Genomic DNA, 21,246 nt, shown 5'->3' with positions numbered 1-21,246 from the left:
TGACTCAGCTATAACATTTATTTTAAGTAATGTTCTTGATGGGGACAATGAACTCTTTCTGGTAATCTTTGTTGATGAATTTAGCCATTAAAAAAAAAAACTAAGATATTCCCTTAAGGTATAGATGAAGCTAAAAATATTAGGTGTGCAAAATACTTTTGGTCTTCAGGCTCCTGCTTTGCCCAAATTCAAGTTAATTTTAGAAAGATCTGAAGTCAATCCATGTTGCATCTCTTGGGAAGGCTGTTGATTCTGCTTAGACCCTCCCCCTGCCTTATTTTCCCCACTAACAGTTCCCTGATAGTCCCCTGCCATATTCATCTTTGTAACCCCAGGATATAAAGAAATTCAGTGTTTTATAAATCATACAATGAATGGTTTGTGAATGAACTGCACTTTCTTTAATTTACAGATAGATTTGTATAAATCTTTTATTTGAGAAACAGCATTATCTTTAAAATGTTTTAAGTATAAAAATGAGATCCACTCAGAATATATAAAGATTAATATTTGATAGCAAGAGCTTAGAATGCCCCATTCTTTTTTTCCAAAATCATATATGATTTAATATAAACCATGTTCTTTTTTTTTCATTTTTATTAGCTATTCTCTGTATTTACATTTGAAATGTTATTCCCTTTCCCCACTCAACTCCCATCCCCCCTCCTCCTCAACTTGTCTTCAGGAAGGTGCACTCCCTCCTAATCACCCTGTCCACCCATTGCCTTGTCATTCCCCTACACTGGGAAAATGTGCCCTCCCTGGACCAAAGGCCTCTTCTCACATTGATGACAGACACTGCTATCTTCAGCTACATATGCAACTGAAACCATAGGTCTCTGAATGTGTGCTGAATGATTTGTGTTTTAGTCCATGGTTGTTTTGGAGGGTTTGGTTGGTTGATAATGTTGTTCTTCCCATGAGGTTGCAACCCCTTTCAGCTCCTGAGGTCCTTTCTTTATCACCCTCATTGGGAGGTTAGCTGCAAGTATGCTCAGCTGTATCTATATGACTCTAGCATAGTCTCTGAGGAGGCATCTCTATCTGGTTCCTGCCAGTAAGTACTTCTTGGGATCAGCTAGAGTGCTTGGATTTGATGGCTGCATATGGGGTGGATCCCCAGGTGAGGCAGCTTCTGAGTGACCTTTACTTCAATCCCTGTTCCTCTATTTTACCTTGCATTTCCTCCAGTGAGTGTTTTGCTCTCCCTTCTAAGAAGGACTGAAGCATCCCCATTTTGGCATTCCTTCTTTTTGAGCTTCAAAATGTATGAATTGTTTCTTGGGTAAACAGAGCTTTCTGGGGCTAGTATCCACTTATCAGTAAGTGCATACCATGTGTCCTCTTTTGTGACTGGGTTACCTCACTCAGGATGATAGCTTCTAGTTCCATCCATTTGCCTATGAATTTCATGAAGTCATCGTTTCTAATAGCTGGGAAGTACTTCATTGTGTAAATGTACCACACTTTCTGTATCGATTCCTCTGTTGAAGGACATCTGGGGTCTTTCTGGCTTCTGGCTATTATAAATAAGGCTGCTACGAACATGGTGGGGCATGTCATTCTTATTATCAGATCCAAAGAACCTTAGAGTTTCAAGGTCTACCTTTTGTTTTGTTTTTTTGTTTTGTTTTGTTTTTTTCCAAAAATAAGTTTTCTTTAAGCATCAAAATCTAAGCAACAGAAAAGCCCAAGAAGCAAATAATACCTTCCACAATCCAAAGACTTTCAACATATAATCTGTTTTTTAAGCATAATATACAGCTACTATACATCTGTGTGCCACAATCTTACTGTATTTTATTTTTAATTTTCTTAAGGTGTTTCTTAAATATTATCATGTGGAACAGTTAAATCTAATGCGAAAAGAAGCTATTGACAAGCTTGTTTTGATTCAAGCCAGTGTCAGAGCATTCTTGGGTGCGAAAAGATACCAAGAGCTACAGCAGAAGAGGAAGAATAGTGCTGTAATAATACAGTCAGGTAATCACCAGGGTAATCTTGCAATGTAAAAACCATAACTGGTCTTTATGCATGGTTATAAATCACATCTAGTACCTCTTATGCACAGACCTCCAATTCTTCTGTGCCATGTCTTTATTCTCATGCTACTGTAAGATAGATTGTTCCACTAATTGACCCTTTTAACATTTGAGTAAATGTTTTTGTTTTAAATTAAATAATTTGAGGTTTTGGGTTTCCTGTCAAGGATTAAGGAAACACAATTGACACATCCTGCTTGATGTGCAAAATATTGGACTAATTGTGGGTCTTGAGGATCATATTACAATAGCATTATTCATTAGGCAATAGGATTCTTCTAACTCTTTTTTAAAGGTTACAATTGTCGTGATTTTTTAACAATTTCATTACATTTTGTTTTGTTAAAGGACATCCATTTCTCTGTATTAACTCATGAAAGTTATATATATATATATATATATATATATATATATATATATATATATATATATGCAACCATACTTAACAATTTTTTATTAAAATATATTAATAGATTTTGGATTTTACTACTCTTGCCTTTAAAGGTAGACATAAATTTAAATCATGCCTAAGATGACTTGCCACAGTATTTAAAAAAAAAAAAAACTGACCAAATTGTCATAATAAAAAATCTACCTTACTTTCACTCTGACATTTGCTTCTGATCTATTTTGTTTTGTTTTAGGTGCTAGCCTAGGCTCACTAAATTGATTTTTGCTCACTGGCATACACAGCCACATTCTGAAGAACATTCACATGGTGGACACAGTAGATAACTAACTGTTAAACAACCCATGTTCTGATCCCAATCCCATCAGTCAGTAATGGGCCACCATTTCTTTTATGGAATTTCAAACTGTTGATATTAAAGTACTTTAGGCTCTCATCCTCATCTCTGAAATGCACAGAACTCTTATTTAAAAGATTTTCATAACTCACTAGTCAGTTAAACATATCCTGATAAGAAGTAAGGCAATTTAGTCATTCATTCAATCCAAGTTGTAAGATTAGTCTATTGTTGGAAAGAAATGGGCTTGAGTTTTGCTCTGAGAAGCTCTCTTGACAGGAATGTTACTGGATGTATAGGTACTCCATGTTACCTTTCTCAAATAAAATAAAACTTTGAAAACTAAGTTCTAAAATATATATGACTCTTGGGGTAATTGGTAAAAATGTCTAAACTACACACATAGATGGGTAGAGCCTTCTCTGGAAAGAGCTGAACATAGCAGAAAAGAAAATAACTTCAAGTGGAGGAGCATGCTGCCTCTCATGCTCTCAGCGTCTGCCTTTGTAGTTCCGTGGAGATTCCATTGCTCTACTTTATATCAAAAATAGTCTTGTTAATGAACCCATCTTTAAAAACAGAAAGAACTGATCTATTTGGCATCTTTAATTTTCTTCTATGACAATGATGGTCAGAACTACTAGTTTGCATTCATTTAATATATTTTTATTGCTTGTGACAACTAGTCCTGTGTTCCACATGAATTTCAGCTGCAAGAAGACATCTCTTGCGAAAACAAGGAAAAGAAACATCCAATGTGAAAAATGCAGCAGGAAGGAACATTCAAGCTAAGGATCAGGAATTTGACTACAAGAAAAACTTTGAAACCAAAAGGTACAATGATACTCTTTCTGACACTATTTTGTCAACAAGGTGTCTTAGAATAAGACAAGATGGTCATAGAATAATGTTCCCAGTCTTTGTTGCTCCTTTCTGGGTTCCTGATACTGACATATCAAATACCAGTGAAACACATAGCCATTGCCCACTTGGGAGTTCATGGGCATCTAATGCTCATGATCATACTTAGGGAACAGTTATCTGCAGTTCTACTTTATGGTCAGAATGTCCCTTGGTAATAATTCTCTTGGCATCACAATAACATCTCCATCTACACTAAATGACCCTGAGCCCTCCCGTTTATTCCTATGGCACAGCAGCCAATATGATAAGAGTTCTAAATTGTTATCACCATCTGCCTTTTCCTTTCATGAACCTTCCTATCTATGATTCAAATCACCTATTAGAAGAACCACAGAATTAATTTATTCAGCAGACTTCATGTTAGGTAGTGGGGCTAAAGAGATGGAAGAAACAAGGTCCTAATCCTCAAATGACTCTCAGCATCATCAAAAAGAATATAACTGATAAATTGCTAGTAAAGTTGGCTGGATCTGATATATGTGTGTGTGTGTGTGTGCGTGTGTGTGTGTGTGTGTGTGTGTGTGTGTGAGAGAGAGAGAGAGAGAGAGAGAGAGAGAGAGAGAGAGAGGGAGGGAGGGAGGGAGGAAGGGAGGGAAGGAGGGAGGGAGGGAGGGAGGGAGGGAGAGGGAGAGGGAGAGGGAGAGAGAGATGGCTACGGTGATACACTTACCTGGTGTAATTAAAGCTCAGTTTACCTGATGTAATTAAAGTTCAATCCTCAGTATTTTACAAAAAAAGGAGGAGGGAGGGAGGGAGGGAGAGGGAGAGGGAGAGGGAGAGGGAGAGGGAGAGGGAGAGAGAGATGGCTACGGTGATACACTTACCTGGTGTAATTAAAGTTCAATCCTCAGTATTTTACGAAAAAAGGAAAAATATCATTTAGCTATGCAAAAAGCATGGAGGGGCTAAGTGTAGAGAATTCTGTCTTGATTCCTACAGATAAATGAAAATAAAATAGTTTTGATTCATGTGGTGAGATGAATTGATAAAAATATGAGTAAATGGTTCTCTGGAGACATGAAGGTCACTCTACACTTAGCCCCATACCCTTTGTCTTCAACACCAGAATTGGCTGAGGAAAAGGCAAGCTATTAAGATGAAAGAACAGTTAGAGTACTTTCATGTCCACTCAACAACATGTGTTATTCTCACACCCAAAACCCATGCCAACAGTGAACTATGGGCACTTGTTACCACCCCTCGCTTCAAGCTCACTCTCCCCATATCATGAAGGCCAGTCTCATTTCCTGACTCAACAAACATCAGTGTTGATTTGGATTGTGGAAGCATCTTATATTTTCAGGTTTCTGTGTGCTCAGAGACCTGTACATGTGCCCCTTGGTGTTGCCTGTAATGAACCAAGTGATTTGTTAACTGGCCTGCTAACTCCATAGAGACCCGAAGTCTACCTTAGGAGCAGGACCTATATGATAGGAGTCAGAAAAAATATAAACAGGCAGAAAACAGGAGACAGAAGAAAGACGGACTAAATTTACTACTTTTACAAATAATGACTGATTGTAAGTATTGCATGAATCAAGGAAATCTGCAGTTCAATTGTATACCAATTTGCTTCCACCTTTCTTTTGAAAACACCAAGGATTTGTTTTCAGTATATAGGTATTAATAAAAGAATTATTTTATTCATTCTTTGCTCATATATTACATCCAGAATAGTTTTCTCTCCCTTCTTCCGCCATCCACCCCCTCTCCACTTCTCTTCAGAAAAAGGCAGGCAGCCCGTGGATATCAACCAAGCATAGATTATCAAGTTGCACTAAGACTAGGCACCTTCCTTTATATTAATGCAAGATGAAGAAACCCAGTAGGATGAAAAGGGGTCCCAAAAGCAGGCAGAAGAGTCTCAGAGACAGTCCCTGCTCAGTCCCACAAGAAAACCAAGCTACACAACCATAGCATATATAGAGATGGCCTAGATCCAACCCACACTGTCTCCCTAATTCTCAGTCCAGTCTCTATGAGTCCTTAAGAGTCTAGGTTAGTTGATTCTGTGTTTTCTTTGATGTCCTTGATCCCTCTGGTTCCTATACCCTCTTGCCACCTTCTGAAGGACTCCCTGAGCTCTGCTTGGTTGTGGGTGTCCACATCTGTTCCCATCAGTTGCTAGATGAAACCACTCTGATGATGATTGTGCTAGGCTTCAATCTATGAGTGTCATTATGTATTATTTCCTTGATTTTTTCCATGTTCTGTTTAGTTCTACCCTAGGTCTCTGGACTATCCAGCCTCTAGTTCCTGGCCCTCTAGGTAGTGTCAAGAGTGGGCTCTCTTGTGGTATGGTTCTCAACCTGGAACAGTTACTGGCTGGCCACTTCTTTCCATAATTTCTGTACCACCTCTTCCTCAGCACATTTTATAGGCAGGACAAGTTGTATGTTCAAAGTTTTGTGGCTGAGTTAATGTCCCCAACCCTGCTGTAGAAGTCTTGCCTGGTTATAGGAGATGACCAGTTCAGGCCTAATATCCTCCACTGCTAGAAATCTTAGTTAGGGTCACTCTGTTGGATTCCTGGCAGTTTTCATTTCACTAAGTTTCTAGCTCATTCTGAGACACCTCCCAATCCCAGTTGGCTTTCCTAGTACTCTCTCCTAATACTGTTCTCACCCAACCCTAGTCAATCCTCCTGCAGTATCTGTTCCTTTTACCCTTCCCAGAGATAGCATTCAATCTTAAACCCTTCTTTTCACTTAACTTCTCTGGTACTATGTATTTTAACATGGTTATCCTTTAAATTTTAAATGGCTAGTATCCATTTAAAAGTGAGTACATACCAGGTTTGTCTTTCTGGGTCTGGTATACCTCACTCAGGATGTTTTTTTTTTTTTTCTAGTTCCATCCATTTGCCTGCAAATCTCATGATTTTTTTTTAACAGTTGAGTAACATTCCATTGTATAAATATACCCACATATTTTTTATCTATTATTTGGTTGAGGGACATCTAAATTGTTTCTAGTTTCTGGTTATTACAAATAAAGGTGCTATGATTAGAAATGTAATATCTAAAAGTTCCCTTTAAGGTATTCATGTGTTAATAAGAAACTCTCCCAACAAAATCTAGAATATTTGACATTGGACAGATTGGTCACATAATCAGACACTGAAAACATACAAGGATATTGGATATTTTCATTAAAAAAAACTGATATGTATTTGAGGAGATGAGTAGGATTAATCTGATTGGATGTTACATAAATGTATAAAGCATTACATAGTACCCTATTAATATGTAGTTATATGCCTTAATAAATCATATAAAGACTAATATAGATAGATGTATGGATGTATGGATGGACAGACAGACAGATAGAAAGAATACAAAAGTAAAGTGATTTCCATACAAGAATAAGAAACTGAGTTCTAATTTCTAGTACACACATGTTGTCTTTCATAGCCCACTGACTCCAATCTATGCTGTTGTGGGCATGGATGTAGGACAATCCACCAGACCATGGCCAACCTAATGGGGATCACTTCCCTGAAGAAAATTCACTCTTCACCTTCAAGGTCATTGCCCCTCAACCAGGAGTGGAGCTTGGTGAATCTCTCCTCACCTATTCTTAATGTTTGGCTGACTTGATCGTGTGTAGAATTTCAGTATCTCATCAAATAAAAATATAGTTCTTCCCATGCTAGCCTGTTTCTCATTCCAAGTTGAAACTGGTTTTGTTATTCAAATAGTCATTCCAGGCATCAGTACAGGGAACATTTTGTAAAGTTCTTTATTAATGATATTTGACTTGTTCTTATTTAGAGTTTTCTTTCATTCTTTTGCCTTTCTTACAATATGGTATTGCACACAGCAACTAACACAAGTAATGTGCTATAGTTTAGCAGTATGTTATGTCCAGATCCATGTTTTGCACAGGGAATCTTTTGTGAAAAAACAGACAGAAAGTGCAGTGCCTACTAATGAATCCAACATTTCAACTTCAAACAACAAAGAGAGCCCATCTGCTGGGAAGACAGCTCCCTTCAGAGTGGAGGCAAAAGCCACCAACGTTGAGAATAACAACAGAAGATACCAGACTCCAAAGAAAATGAGCAATGTGTATGCCAAAGGGCAGAATCAAGAGCTGTATATTGTGGGAGATCCATGGGCAGAAGTAAGCTCCAGGCAGAAGTATGTGCAAGAGCTGGAAGAAAGCAGAAAGAGGAGGAAAGAGGAGAAAGAAAGTGCTGTGATTCAGAGTTACTGTCAGTGGTACACAGACGGAAGCAACTTTGAAGAATCAAAGGCAACATGTCTAGAAGAGAGGGAGACCTGGGAAAAGCCAAGCTGCCCAGGACTGTGGCTGACTGAGGAGATTTACCTGAGAAAAACTTTGGATCCCAGTCTTAGCCAAAAGTCAGTCTATCAAAATGCAGACAGCAAAGAAAAAGAAAAGAAAACATCTGTGGTTACCCAGAATCCACCACTGGGCAACCTGGAGAGAGACTATCACTTGCATGTGTTCCTTGGAGAAAAAGACACTGGAGCAGTGGACCAGGCCCATGAGGAAGACAAGGCTGCCATGTTCATTCAGAACAAGTACAGGAGTTCCAAGCAGAAGCAACAGTTGGGAAAAGACAGGCTGTTACCTCCCTTTAAGAATCAAATAGTCCCTTCATCAACCACAGAAGTATACAGGAACACTGGCAATGTTTACTCCTGTCCAACAAAGCAGGGAGGGACCCATCATCACAAGAAGCTGGATGAGAAAGAATCAAAAATGGCCTCAAAAAAAGAAGCCTGTGATTTGGCAATGTTTTCAAGACAGGTATGTAAATATGTTTATTCACCGATAAAGTCTCTGAGATCTACCCAAACAATTGACTCAGCAAATAATAAATATCTGGGGGATTGTTGTATCTGTGTTTATCAAACATTTTTAATAAAATATGTTGATGGCTGTGCTATTTAAGCTACATACTTTTATGCCCATACATTGTAATAAGAATAAAGAATAAAATTATGATAGAAGACACATGCAGTAAGATCTCAGATGCTGGTTTATGTCACTGAGGCCACTGGATAGTAGAAACTTTCATGCATCCATGAGAATTTTTGTTATAAGTAAAAATGGGAAGTTTTTAAAAGAGTTTCTAAAAACTGAAAGCATAAGTTTCCTTTCTTCTCCAAATTTTACTTCGTATGGCATAATGGTCTATTAAAATCTGACAGGTGGCTTAGCAGGGCCCGTATCTGATGAACATGAAAGTTTCACGACAATAAGCAATTCTGGAGCTCTGACAAGAATATTCCAGGGAGCAGCAAAGGCCTGTTCCTCCCTCTCTTTCTAGGTATCTGACCTCAAGAGAATGTCTTTCTGTATCAGCACTTTTACTTCATTCTGTATCAAGTGACAGATGTTAACTAGATGGCTTCTGATTGAACAAATTGCCAACAGAGCCAGTAGTGTGGAAAATAACAGAAGAAATCCTGTAGAGGGGTGGTTTAAAGGAGGATGTCTATTATCCTTGGTCCCTGATCTAAGTTTTGTTCCCTGTGAGAGCTGCATCTTCAGAGAGCATTGCCCTGGATCACTACCTTGAGGACAGGCCCAAGCATATCTACCCTTTAGCTGTCAATGGAGATCTGCTATTGATTAATTTTTCTGAGCCCTTTTATCTTCTAGTTTTAAGCAGCTAGGCAAGTGAGTTTTACGTGCATGCAATCTTCCTTTTCTTTGTTGCATAAATTTTCTCACCAAAGATCATGTTGGGTATTAGAAACTCACAGCTGATCTGCAACTAAGACAGAGGAGGAGACATAGAAGTACTGGCTAGTGCAAACCTAGAGTCAGAAAATCATGAACCCTGCACTCTCCCTAGCAAGATATTCAGGTTATAAGGGATGGAAGGTAGAGTAACTGTATGGTAGAGTGTGGAAATGAGGGATCAAAGCAAGGGAGGAACAGGAACAAGCCTTGTAGTCAGCCAAGAAGGCAGAAGGAGGAAGGCTTAACATACCCAGTAGGGACCTTAAAATTGGACCACCACAGCAACAAGGCAAGTACCAAACCCAATCTCAGGAGTCCCATAAAGAAAAGAGGGTAGATGTAAAACATAGCATATAGCATTTATAAATTTTGAGGGAGGAAAATGTGACATGAACAAGTAGCTCAGAGGAGAAGGTTATATAAAGTCAGTATTTATTAGACCGTAATATAAAGGTCAAGGCACCTCCTGGCGAACTTGAGAGTCCTAGGGAGTCTGGTATAGAACTGTTCATTTTGTGTGCCTATGCAGCCCTGGAATTCTTTGATTTAATCTGATGTGTGCCTTATTTTTTTAGATATCAACATTATCTGAAGAATACTTTCTTCTGCAGAAAAACTCGAATGAAGTTATTTTGGCCCAGCAACTGAAGCCACTTTATCTGAGTATCTGTCGCCATAAACCAATCAACAGACACATACCTACTCACCAATATCTCTCAGGTAAAGATCAGTAATGGTAGAGCCACCCAAAGAGAATGAAATGCCAAAATCTTTGTGTTTTAGACTTGTGTTCTGCAACTTTAGGCAATGGTCTTTCTCACAGGGGAGCTGAAGGCTTGTGTTCTATATCTTATAAGCAGACACATAATTCTCCAAAATGTTCTACCAACCTCTTGCTGTCTCTGATACCACTATTCTGGGTATTTTTCTTCATGACTTTCTCCCTTTTATACAACTCAACCTTAACTTGACCTATGACACCATCAGAGAGCAAGAGGGACCTCAAAGAGGGAGCTAGGATGTCAGATTAATATGAAAAACAAACATGAAATATCCCCATTTCTAGATCACATCTGTAAGCGTGTGGAGCCTACGAACCTCTGCTCAGAGACACAAAAGTATGAGGGTTGTGTTTTCTTTTATTTCTCTTGCTGTTTATTGATCATTCGTGGCACTGTGCTGTTTAAGAATATGCTCATACAAATACATGATGCATGGTGGGTTTCATTTCCTCCATAACTCTGCCCTCCCCTTTCTCATCCCTTCCACTTTATGCTAGTCCCCTTTGTTCCCCTACTCAGTTTCTTTTCTCCTTTCATGTCATATATACACACAAGATTTCATATATCTGCACAAAATCTAGGGACAAATAAGAGAACACACATAAACATCTTTCTAGGGCTGACTTAACTCACTTAACATGCTCATTTTCCCGAAGATGCTGCAACTTCATTTTTTAGAGGAGAAAACAATTCCACTGTGTATGTACTCTCTATGTCCATGTCTCTATGACTGGGCACCTCAGCTGGTTTTATAACTTAGCCGTTATGAATAGCACTGTGACAAGCATTAACATGAAATTATCTTTGCAATATGGTGGCTTGGGGTAAATAGCCAGAAGTGGTCTAGCTAGATCATCTGGTAGACCTATTTTTAGCTTTCTGAGGAACCCCCATAGTGATTTCCACAGATAGGCTGGCCTGGTTTACATTCCCATTAGTAGCATATAAGGTCTCTCTTGAGTCCACATTCTCAGGAGCAGAGCTCTCAGTCACAGTCTGTCCCATCTCTGAAATTATCTGACCCTAGTTCTCTAGGGATGTACAAAGGCCCTAGGATCTTCTATGTCCCTGAAGGATCAGGTAGAGCTCATGGTCTCCAGGCATTTGACCATGAGTTACTATCAGGACACCCATGGCCCTTGCTGGCCTGTACAACCTCCTCAATGTGAGCAGTATGCCCTCCAAGCAGGAGCAGTTAAGTAGAAATCTGTAGCATTACATTATTCCCCCATGATCCAGAAAGCCTTTTCTCTGTGGTCTATCATGTCCTGGGGCAGCTGTGGGCTGGGATGGAGAAGGGGTGGGAGCAGCAGTGAGGGTCCTGCTACTAAAAGCCTCAAGAGCCCTACCCGCCTATCCCAGCCCTGCTGAGTCTTCAGAATTCTAAGAAAATCTTTTATTTCCCTTCACTTTGAAGACTTCTGCTCTCTTGACAGATACCTGACTCCATTTCTGTCATGTGTAGCTCTCAGCAAAGCTAGGAAGAGTCATATGACCTTGTTTATCTTCTTATGCTTTCCTTGCCAAAAAAATCTCTGAATTTAAAAACAAACAAACAAACAAAACTAAGATGGCTATGGCTGTGGCTTTTTGCCTGACCTGAGAGAAAGCGACAGTATCTTCAAGTTCCTGTCAGGTACCAGGCCACATTGTTTTAGCGACACTTAATACAACTGAGCATACAGTGCCCTTGGGTGCTACTAATCTCCTGCCCCCTGGCTTTGGCCAGAACATCTAACAGTGAGAAGAATTCATCAAGAGCCCATTAGGTTGGCTCCTACCTGTGTCCTACACTAGACGGACTGGACAGGGTAGGAAACAGTAGCTGTAGATTGCTCTGAGTTTCATGTGCAATTGAAAATGCAAGGTAGTGTGGGGACTCAGAAAAGCCAGGCAAAAGCCAGCAGTTCATACTCCATCCACTACACAAAGGAAAGGTGGAAGTGGGAGGCAGAGCCCTGGAGAGAAATCTAGGCTGTTGATGTGCTGCCCAGCTTTCGGCTTTGTTCTTCTGGGGCAGGTTGGACGTGACTGAGAGCAGAACCCACAGGTGCTTATTTCATTCCTCAACCTCCCATTGTCTCCTTATGAGATGACGTGTATCAGAAAGAAGGCTGTAACTCAGAAGCATGCCTCCAGGCTACCAGAGGCTTTAGTCCCTTGTGTGAGGGGCTGTAGGGAACATGTGTTCTACTCTACCTCTAATGACCTGCATACTCAATAGTAACTGAGAAAGTACCTGGGAGAGGTCTGGATCTGAGATGACAAAGCAGACTCCAAGAGTAAAGTGAGATTTCAGGAGATGCCTTCCAGCCATGAAGCAGAGTTAGGTGAAGTGGTCGCCCAGCAGATACCAATAGGTGACCGCAGGGTAAATGGTCTCTTTGCATTAATGGCAAGAAGTTGTAACATTTCCTCTCCTCTCCAATTTGGATGTGGATCCAGTTATCAAAAGTGGAAACCAAGATGTTATTATCCGGTATTAAGACAACTGAAAGCAAGCATGTTGAGCAGCATTTGCTGAAAACAGTGAGAGAAGGCAATGGGGAGGGGTCCATAGAATACAGTGCTTACTGTGCAAGCATGCATACCAGAGTCTGGACCCCAGCACCAGGTAAGGAGCATGCTGAGTGCAGCAGTCTGCTTGTAATACCAGCACTCCCAAAGTAGATGCAGATGCCCAGGGCAAAGACTTAGCTCCTGTCCAAAACACACAATTTAATCCTTGCTGATTTTCTTACATGGCTTTGCCTCTGGTCAAAGAAGACCTGATACAGGTATTCTTAGTTAATCAGAACAGCAGACAGCTGTTCCCATTACAGTTCATGTAAGGAAATAGTTTTATGTTGGAACCTTTTTTCAGCTATGGAGAAAGGATTGGGCAGATGGCTGATGTACTTTAAACCCCTAAGACACAGACTCAACAAACCACTCCTGCACTTCCCCCACACCCTGTACCTCTAGGGAATAATCCATTTAGTGAACCAAATGAGGCTCACTTTCAAATAATTCCACTGTTAAAATGATCGATTAATTGTTCCATGCCTCAAAAGTCTGCAGGTATCTCTGTTCATTGGTATACTCAATTCTCTTTTAAAGAACATATTAAACCTCTGTTAGGTCACACAAAAACTGGAATGTTTCTCATTATACCCCCCAAAGTCCTAGAAAACATATAAAACATAGAAGGAACCATTATACTTTTCAAATTATTTTTAACTAATTATGCCCTTAAAGAGGACGTTATATATTTCTGGGATAGCTAACTTATACCAAAATGTCAAGTAAAACAATATCCAAAAGGAGGCTAACTGGCTAATTACAATGTTTAAAAATAACAGCAGTGTGTATTCATTTTATGTGTTTGAAAGTGTTTTAAATGAACTTGATTACAGCCAACTGTACCACATTTCACTGGAAGGAATTGTGCTGTATAGTTTTATGTCAACTTGGCACATGCTAAGTCACTGAGAGGAGAAAAACTTGTATAAGATGGAGCTGGAGGCAAGCTTGTAAAACATTTTCTTAATTCCCGATTGATCGGGAAGGGTGTTGTAGGTGGTGCCATCCCTGGGCTGCAGCCCTGGGATAGACAAGCCATACAAACAAGCCAAAAAGCAGCACTCCTCAATGGACCCTGCATCATTTCCTGCCTCCAGGTTCCTACCCTGTGTGAGTTCCTGCCTTGACTTTCTTTGGTGATGATCAGTGGGATATGGAAGTGTAACCCAAATAAATCCTTTCCTCCCCGAGTAGCTTTTGATCATGGTGTTTCATCATAGCAACTAAGACAGAAATACAGTACATAGGATATACGAACTAGATATTGGTCATTTGGTCATAAATCCTAATAAATACTTTTGCACTCAAATATATCCAGTCATGTCACCAGAACTGCATGATCTCTCTTGCCAAGTGCTTTGAGCAGGAGGTGGAAGGATGGGAGGTTCTTCTTAATTGTGTTACACCTGGCCATTTGCATGGACCATTGTAAAGAGGGAGAAACAAAGACTGTGGGATAAACAAGCCTGGTCCCACAGAAGTATATTTTCCTTTCTTTCTTACAGAGAAGCCCTGACTAATCCACCAGGCTATGTTTGAATGGTGCTTGACTAACACATAAGGATACTCTTCTACTTTGTTTATATGGTATTGTCTGGGCATTCTTTCAAGTCAAAGAAGTTCCTTGCTCTACCCACATACAGTTGATCAAAGGAAAAGGCTTTAATACTGTTCTCAGAGAAAATGCTAGAGGAAAAATAGAAATTTTTTTCTTATTTTGAAATTTCTATGTCATTCATAAAGTAGCATTGATATGTTGGGTACTTCCTTGTCATGTGATAGAATAACTGAAGGACCAACTCAAGAGAGCATTGACTGGGGGCTCCCAAGGACTCGTGTTCAGTTGCATTTGTGGGGAGGGTGCACTGGCAGCAGGAGGATTTCACAAAAGCAACATTTGTTCCTTCACTTCATTCTACCGTGAAGATCATGACAATCATAAAATGTACCCTGGCCCCATAATTCTTCTGAGGAGTTTAGAGACTACCCTATGAAGATTAGTTATAAGACCAGTGCCTAAAAATATGCTAGATATTTATTTGTTTGCTTGTTTGTTGTATGTATGTATGTATTTATTTTATGTTTTCAAAACACAGCTTCTCTGTGTAGACCTGGCTGTCCTAGAACTCACTCTGTACACAAGGCTGGCCTCAAACTCAGAGGTGCACCTGCCTTTGCATCCACAGTGCTGAATTTACAGCCAAGCACTACCACTACCCAGCTCCATTCTCTAGTGGTATAAAATAATAAGTGCATCACATGTGAATTTACCTTTTTTACAAAATTATTATTATAGAATTGTAATATATTGTGCATTATAATATATATTATATAACTATATTACATTAAAATAATAATATTAATTTATTATATATTATTAACTTGTAAAATATATCAACTAACACTATAAAGTAAAGATATTATTATCCTAAGTGCAATGATGTAATTCTGTTGGACTCTGCCTTGAATACATCAGTACTATAGTGTCCAAACATGCCAAGACATTGCTCAGCTTTGATTCTGCTGGCCTCACTAGCCTTTGTGTGTGCATCTACACGAAAAACTTAATGGGCATTTGGGAGCACAATTGGTAATTAGCTTTCTCCTTCTCTGTTAATTCCACATCCTCTGTAGTCTTAAAGAGATAAAAGCCAATGTGATATGAAAAAATAATTTGGCTGCAGAAATTTTAATTGTTAGCATCTCAAGCTTTTAATTTTAAAGTATTTTATTGTGATGAATTCAGCCAACATGTCAGGAATCCATTCTTGTAAAAGTAAGACAAACAGCTTTAAAATAACATCTGATATATTACTTTTTATATTTTGTAAATATGATGTTTTAAATTTTCTTTTAAGAATCACCATTCAATATTAATTTAAGTGATTCTTGGCTATAATCTCGTCAATAGGGAGCAAACTCAACATAAGCAAGTGGTACAGTTGATTTGATTGTAACACAATGAGACCTGGGGAAGCAATGTCCGAATTTGTCCGAAACCACAAACCAGAGGACTCCCTCAGTCGACACCCATCCCTTGTGTAGTTTGAATGTGATGGTGTTACTGGAGCTACACAACAGAAATATGGTTATATAAATAAAGCTCAATCAACACTACTAAGAAACACAATAATAAAGGCCTGATTGTTTTTAATCCACAAATAAATAAAAACAGGAATAAGATTGTACCAACTATACTATGAGAACACTAAAATGTTGCCTGTAAAGGCAATTAACTTCACAAAAGTAATTACTTGATGTAATATGCTTTTCCAAGGAAACCACTACAGTGGCAATTCCATCAAAGAATTACCTCCAAAAAAACTTTCAAAGAACTTAACATATTTAGGCAATGCCTTGAGGTATTCAGAGAATAGTGAATATCCATGGTGTGTGTTATGCTTGAGAGAAAACTGAAAAATAAAAGAATCTATGTTCGAAGTCTGTGCATTTTAGAACAAAAGGTCTCGAAGCAACATTTTGTTAAAACTGAATTGGTTGATCTCAGTTATGGACTTAGATATAAATTCCTGGAAGTAGTGCTTGCTGGTGAACTACAACAGTATAGACGAAAGACTGTCCAAATAATGCATATGGATATAACATTATAGCAAAAGGTCAGGAGCAAAACCTATCTTGATAAATAGTAAAGCCACTTTTAATAAAATCCAGGACCTTTGTTGATAAGGTGTAAAGCCCAGTAAACTAAAACCTGAAGGGTATTCTTTAGCAATGTGTACATTTCCTAAGCCAATACCAACAGCATACTTAACTACAAAACAATAGAAACTGTTCCATTAAAGGAGAGGAGTAAAATTAAATGCAAAAAAGCAGCAATCTCTGTTGTTGCAATTAGAAAATAGAGAAGTTTCTGAGGGATATAATCATGGAAAAGGAAAGGTAAGATGATGCAAGAATTACAAGACACTGTGAGTCCAGCCCTAAAGATTGCAAAAGATAAGTAAGGATATGTGGAGACAGATAGATAGATAGATCGATAGATAGATAGATAGATAGATAGATAGATAGATAGATAGATAGATAGATAGATAGACAGACAGACATGCACACACACACATACATACATACATACATGCATACGTATCGTACATACATACATAAATACATACATAGATGATATATACATTAATGATAGATAATAGATCATCTTTCTCATAAGATATTACAATAGAAAAAGAACTTATTGGAAGTAATAGTAGAAAATTAATGTGTTGAAATGAAGTTTACCAGGAAACCACAAAGATATAGTAAAGGCAAGATCCGTGATGGGATGGTGGGGTGTACTTCAGGATGGCAAAGGTGAGATATTATGAAACTGAAGGAATCTGAAGTATTGCATTCAAAATATCTGCCTTAGGACTTTAATCCTCACAAAGATTATTCATAAATTTTAGACAGAAAAAAACACATGATTAGTAAAATGAATAAAATAATGTGATAACTGGACACTTAGTATATAAAGCCAATTGCATAACGAGACAGTGTAGGTTTAAAATCAACCTGGTATTTATTAAATGACATATTGCAAGCCAACTAGATGCTTGAAACTGTCTCTGATTTGAGGGAGAAGAAGTTCCATAGATTCTTACTCTTCACTGTCCACCCAAACCTTTTCCAGATTTGTTTTTTCTTTAAGGTTGGGGAATACAGAAACCAGCATGTGTAGCCTGAGTACTCCAGTGTCTGTGTTCAGAAGCAAGACAAAACAGAAAAATAAAGCTGCTATTTTCAGTTCACAATGAAGGTTCGCCATGCCTAGAATGGCAGTGCCCACCCCGTCTCCATCTGAACCACACTATGTCCCTGTGTGTCTCTGTTGGGTACCCTCCTCTGACACATATGTGCAAGGTGTTTGTAGGTGAAAGCCAGAGCTAGAGGCTGGAGAGATGGCTCTGGAGTTAAGAGCACTGACTGCTCTTCCAGAGATCCTGAGTTCAATTCCCAGCAACCACATGCTGGCTCACAACCATCTGTAATAAGATCTGATGCCCTCTTCTGGTGTGTCTGAGAACAGTACAGTGTATGCAGATACATAAAATAAATAAATAACTCTTTTTTTAAAAGATGGGGGGGGGGAGACCAGAGCTAACTTATGATTAGAACAAGAGTAGTCTTTGATGCCTAAAATGTCTGACCTCAGCCCAATGAAGATGACAAAACTACACAGTGTATACGTAGAGATATTTCCAAGAGGTGAGAGTCACCAAGTGGAGAGCTATGGCTCTCCTCCTACTAGCAGGACCGCTTTTTCCTTGTTTTTCTTTGATGCACTGCCATACTGTCTCTGAGTGCACATGTGCATCAGTCCTACTTATCTCTGGGAGACACTGTTTCTTTGGAGTGGTCCATCACCTCTGACTCTGACAATCTTTCTGCCTTCTCATCTGCAGAGATCAGTCACCCTTGAGGGGAGGAGTTAGATGAAAACATTCTATTATGGACTGAGTGCTCCAAAGTCACCATAGGCTCGTTGTCCAGTTGTCAATCTCTATGTTAATTTTCATCTACTGCAAAACAAGAAGCTTCTCTGATGAGGTTCGAGTGGGGCCTTGGCTGATCAATGGGTATAGCAATATGTCATTGAGAATTATTTAATTGCTGTGTTCACTTAGCAGAATAATGGTTAGGCCTGTGACCTATCTTAGAAGTCTCCAATCTTGGCCACTAGAAGTGTCGGGGATGGATTCCATCTCATGGACTGGAACCTAAATCCAATCAAAATGTGATTGGTTACTCCATAACATTTGTGCCACTATTGCAACAGAATATCTTGCAGGCCAGTCACTGTTGGGGGTCACGGGATATGTATTTGAATTATATTTATGATTGCCTTTCTTCTCCTCCCATAGCATGGAGAATACCTTCCAGCACACATGGGGAAATATATCTTTTTAATAATGATAGGAAAGCCATGTGGGGACCTAAACAGTCTCAAGACTTTGTGTGTTAGTAACAAGGGCCCAGCGCAGAGAGTTAACGAACACTGAAAACCCATGGTAGCAATGGATGTAAGCCAGTTCTGGTGTCCAAAGCTTTGGAATGTATAGCTTGGATGGAGAAGGAGCAATAGATATCAGAAGACTGAACAGATCCACTCAAACAGGACAGCATGCCCCATCCATGCTGCTAAGCGCACTCAACCAAACAAGCCCTTCACCTTAACCCTGCTTCTATTGGTTAGCTCAAGAGGAGTACCCAGAAGAAAAGCAAAACCAAACTAAGCCAGTGAGAACTGAGCAGGTCTCCCAAAGGAATGGACAGAGGTCCGGCCAGGCAGAGTGGTTTGGACCAGAGCTATATACTCAGGACCTAGATTCAGATCTCTAGGTTTCCTACCTACCTGGAGGGCTGCTGAAAGGGGAAAAACAGTCACTAGTCCTGGATAACTTTGCTTCTAAGGTGCCTAAGAAGTTCTGAAGGATTCTGTAGGTCTTTATGTCTTGAAGATCATTGCCTGCCAAGAGGAAATGGAAATTTACAAAAACCCAACAATGGTTTCTTAAGGGTTAAGGTAGCTTAATTCACAGCTGCTGACACCTTATTTAGGCACCTGACACTTCTGCAAATTATATTCTGGTGTGATCATGTAAGTAAAACAGTGAGATTACCACCAAAATGAAAAAACACATGAGTTTTACTTTCTGAAGCAATTGCCAGCAATGAGTTTTAAATTTGTCTCCTTTCTTCTGGGTGAAAAATATTGAAATGCTCATCAATTTATTATCTGAAAGGTATACTTTTGATAAATTAAAACACTTAGGAAAATTATTACCAGCACTACAATATGAATAAATGCCTTGCCTCTTGGCTGTAACCTTTGCAAGCTAACATTTATCATTCATATCACAGGAAATAGCCACAAACCTAATTCTGCAAGTGCCAACATTGATACACTGTGCAAAGTCTGTGATTATAAATGTTTGTGTCACTTTTGTAATTATGGGAACAGGGTGATTAGTTGACAAGGTTTGTGTTCTCCCAAAGGAACAAAATGAGGAAGGACATCAGGGCATACAATAAACTTGTGCCTTTCTTTTGTGCTGTTAAACTCAGAAAAAAAAGTGGGTGGGAAGCTTATAGAAACCAGAAAACAAAATAGTGCAAGGAAATTTGGCAGAGTAATCAGACCTATCAATCCTTTATTTCCTGGTTATCCACCTCAGACATCAGTGTCTTAAGAAGCTAGCCCTGAATAATACTCAGGCCCCTGTCTTTAGGTTGTTCTGGTAAAGAAACGAAACTGAAAAACTCAGCTAATATGAATTTTATAAAGCATAAAAATATGTAAAAATTCTGAAATTTCGATTCAGTGATTTTGTACTTTGCTTGAACTATGATATGCTCATACCCACATGTGTATTTTTAAATATTTATGCACATGTTCTTAGCATGCATTTTCTTTTCTTCTTGTATCCTGCCTCCTCACCCAAACCCAGCCTGCTTTCCTCCCCTCTTCAGAACCCCTGTTATAAAATACATATTCTTTTCTAAGTTTTGCAAATATGTGTACATGTTCTTACTTGCTATGTCTCAAGTTTTACTGCTATGGAAAATATTGAAGTAAACATCTTCCAAGTTATTTTTGTTTACTAGAATTGTAGTTGTTTGAAGTAGACTTTGGGGGTAATAGGATTACTGAGAGAAGAGATGCTTTGTTTGTTCCTTATTGTGAGTTTTCTTTCCTTGAAGACTGGAACAATTGGCATTGACTTCCGAGATCTGTGAACATGTACTTGTTCTGACACCTTGCCCATAAGAACTTTCCTCTGTAAGCATTGTTCATGCATCTGGGGAAAACTATCATTGTTGCAGCATGCCCACACCCTTGCCAAAGCACCCTCAGTGCAGATTTATGTTATTACTTTGCTCATCTTGATCAGATCTTTTATCTATGCTCCTGTTGGTCTGTACATTTGGGCTTTTGTCTTTCTTTTATGGAACTAGAAATTGAACGTAGGGCCTCAAACATGGCAAGCAAGGGTTGTGTCATTGAATCACTCACATCCCCAGTTCCTTAGCTATTTCCTGTGAGCAAATATGTATGCTTTCTGACTCCTGAATTCTGATTAAGGTATTTATAGCCCTAAGTGCTTCATGAATTCTCGTGGATTTTCTTCCCAGAGTTTTATTGGTTGTCTTATTAACTTTTCTCTTTGGAGAATTTGATATTTGTTTTATATGTGATGACAAGCCAGTGACCTAGTTAATAAAAGTGTGCTGAACATCTATTGTTAGCCAGCACCATGCCTGGCAGCTAATGTAGATTCAAACTTCCAGACAGCTCCAAATCCCTCTCCAATGGTGCCTACCATTCAACATTAGGAGTCCAACAGGATTCAAAATCTAAATAAGAATCCCTCCCACATGCAGCTCTCTGTGCCCATTGAATAAAAGCATCGTAGACAAAGGCCTGGAGCAGCCAGGGTTGGGTGACAGCTCAGGCGATAA

At 39.0% G+C, this 21,246-nt stretch overlaps 1 protein-coding gene across 1 annotated transcript in view; it reads left to right on the top strand.

Moving 5' to 3' along the window:
- The window catches only part of MYO3A (myosin IIIA), a gene marked incomplete at both ends in the record, with an annotated part of 195,162 nt that overhangs the window by 150,586 nt on the left and 23,330 nt on the right, over positions 1-21,246 (top strand). The window contains 4 exons of the mRNA XM_080918614.1: positions 1,821-1,983; positions 3,499-3,622; positions 7,600-8,491; positions 10,009-10,153. Coding sequence (XP_080774740.1) covers positions 1,821-1,983; positions 3,499-3,622; positions 7,600-8,491; positions 10,009-10,153 — 1,324 coding nt within the window. The remainder of the gene's footprint in view (positions 1-1,820; positions 1,984-3,498; positions 3,623-7,599; positions 8,492-10,008; positions 10,154-21,246) is intronic.

The sequence above is a fragment of the Micromys minutus genome (genome assembly GCF_963924665.1).
Source record: "Micromys minutus genome assembly, chromosome: 6".
Classification (NCBI taxonomy): Eukaryota; Metazoa; Chordata; class Mammalia; order Rodentia; family Muridae; genus Micromys; species Micromys minutus.
Note: the sequence above shows the minus strand (reverse complement) of the source record. Positions and strands in the feature narration are given on the sequence as shown.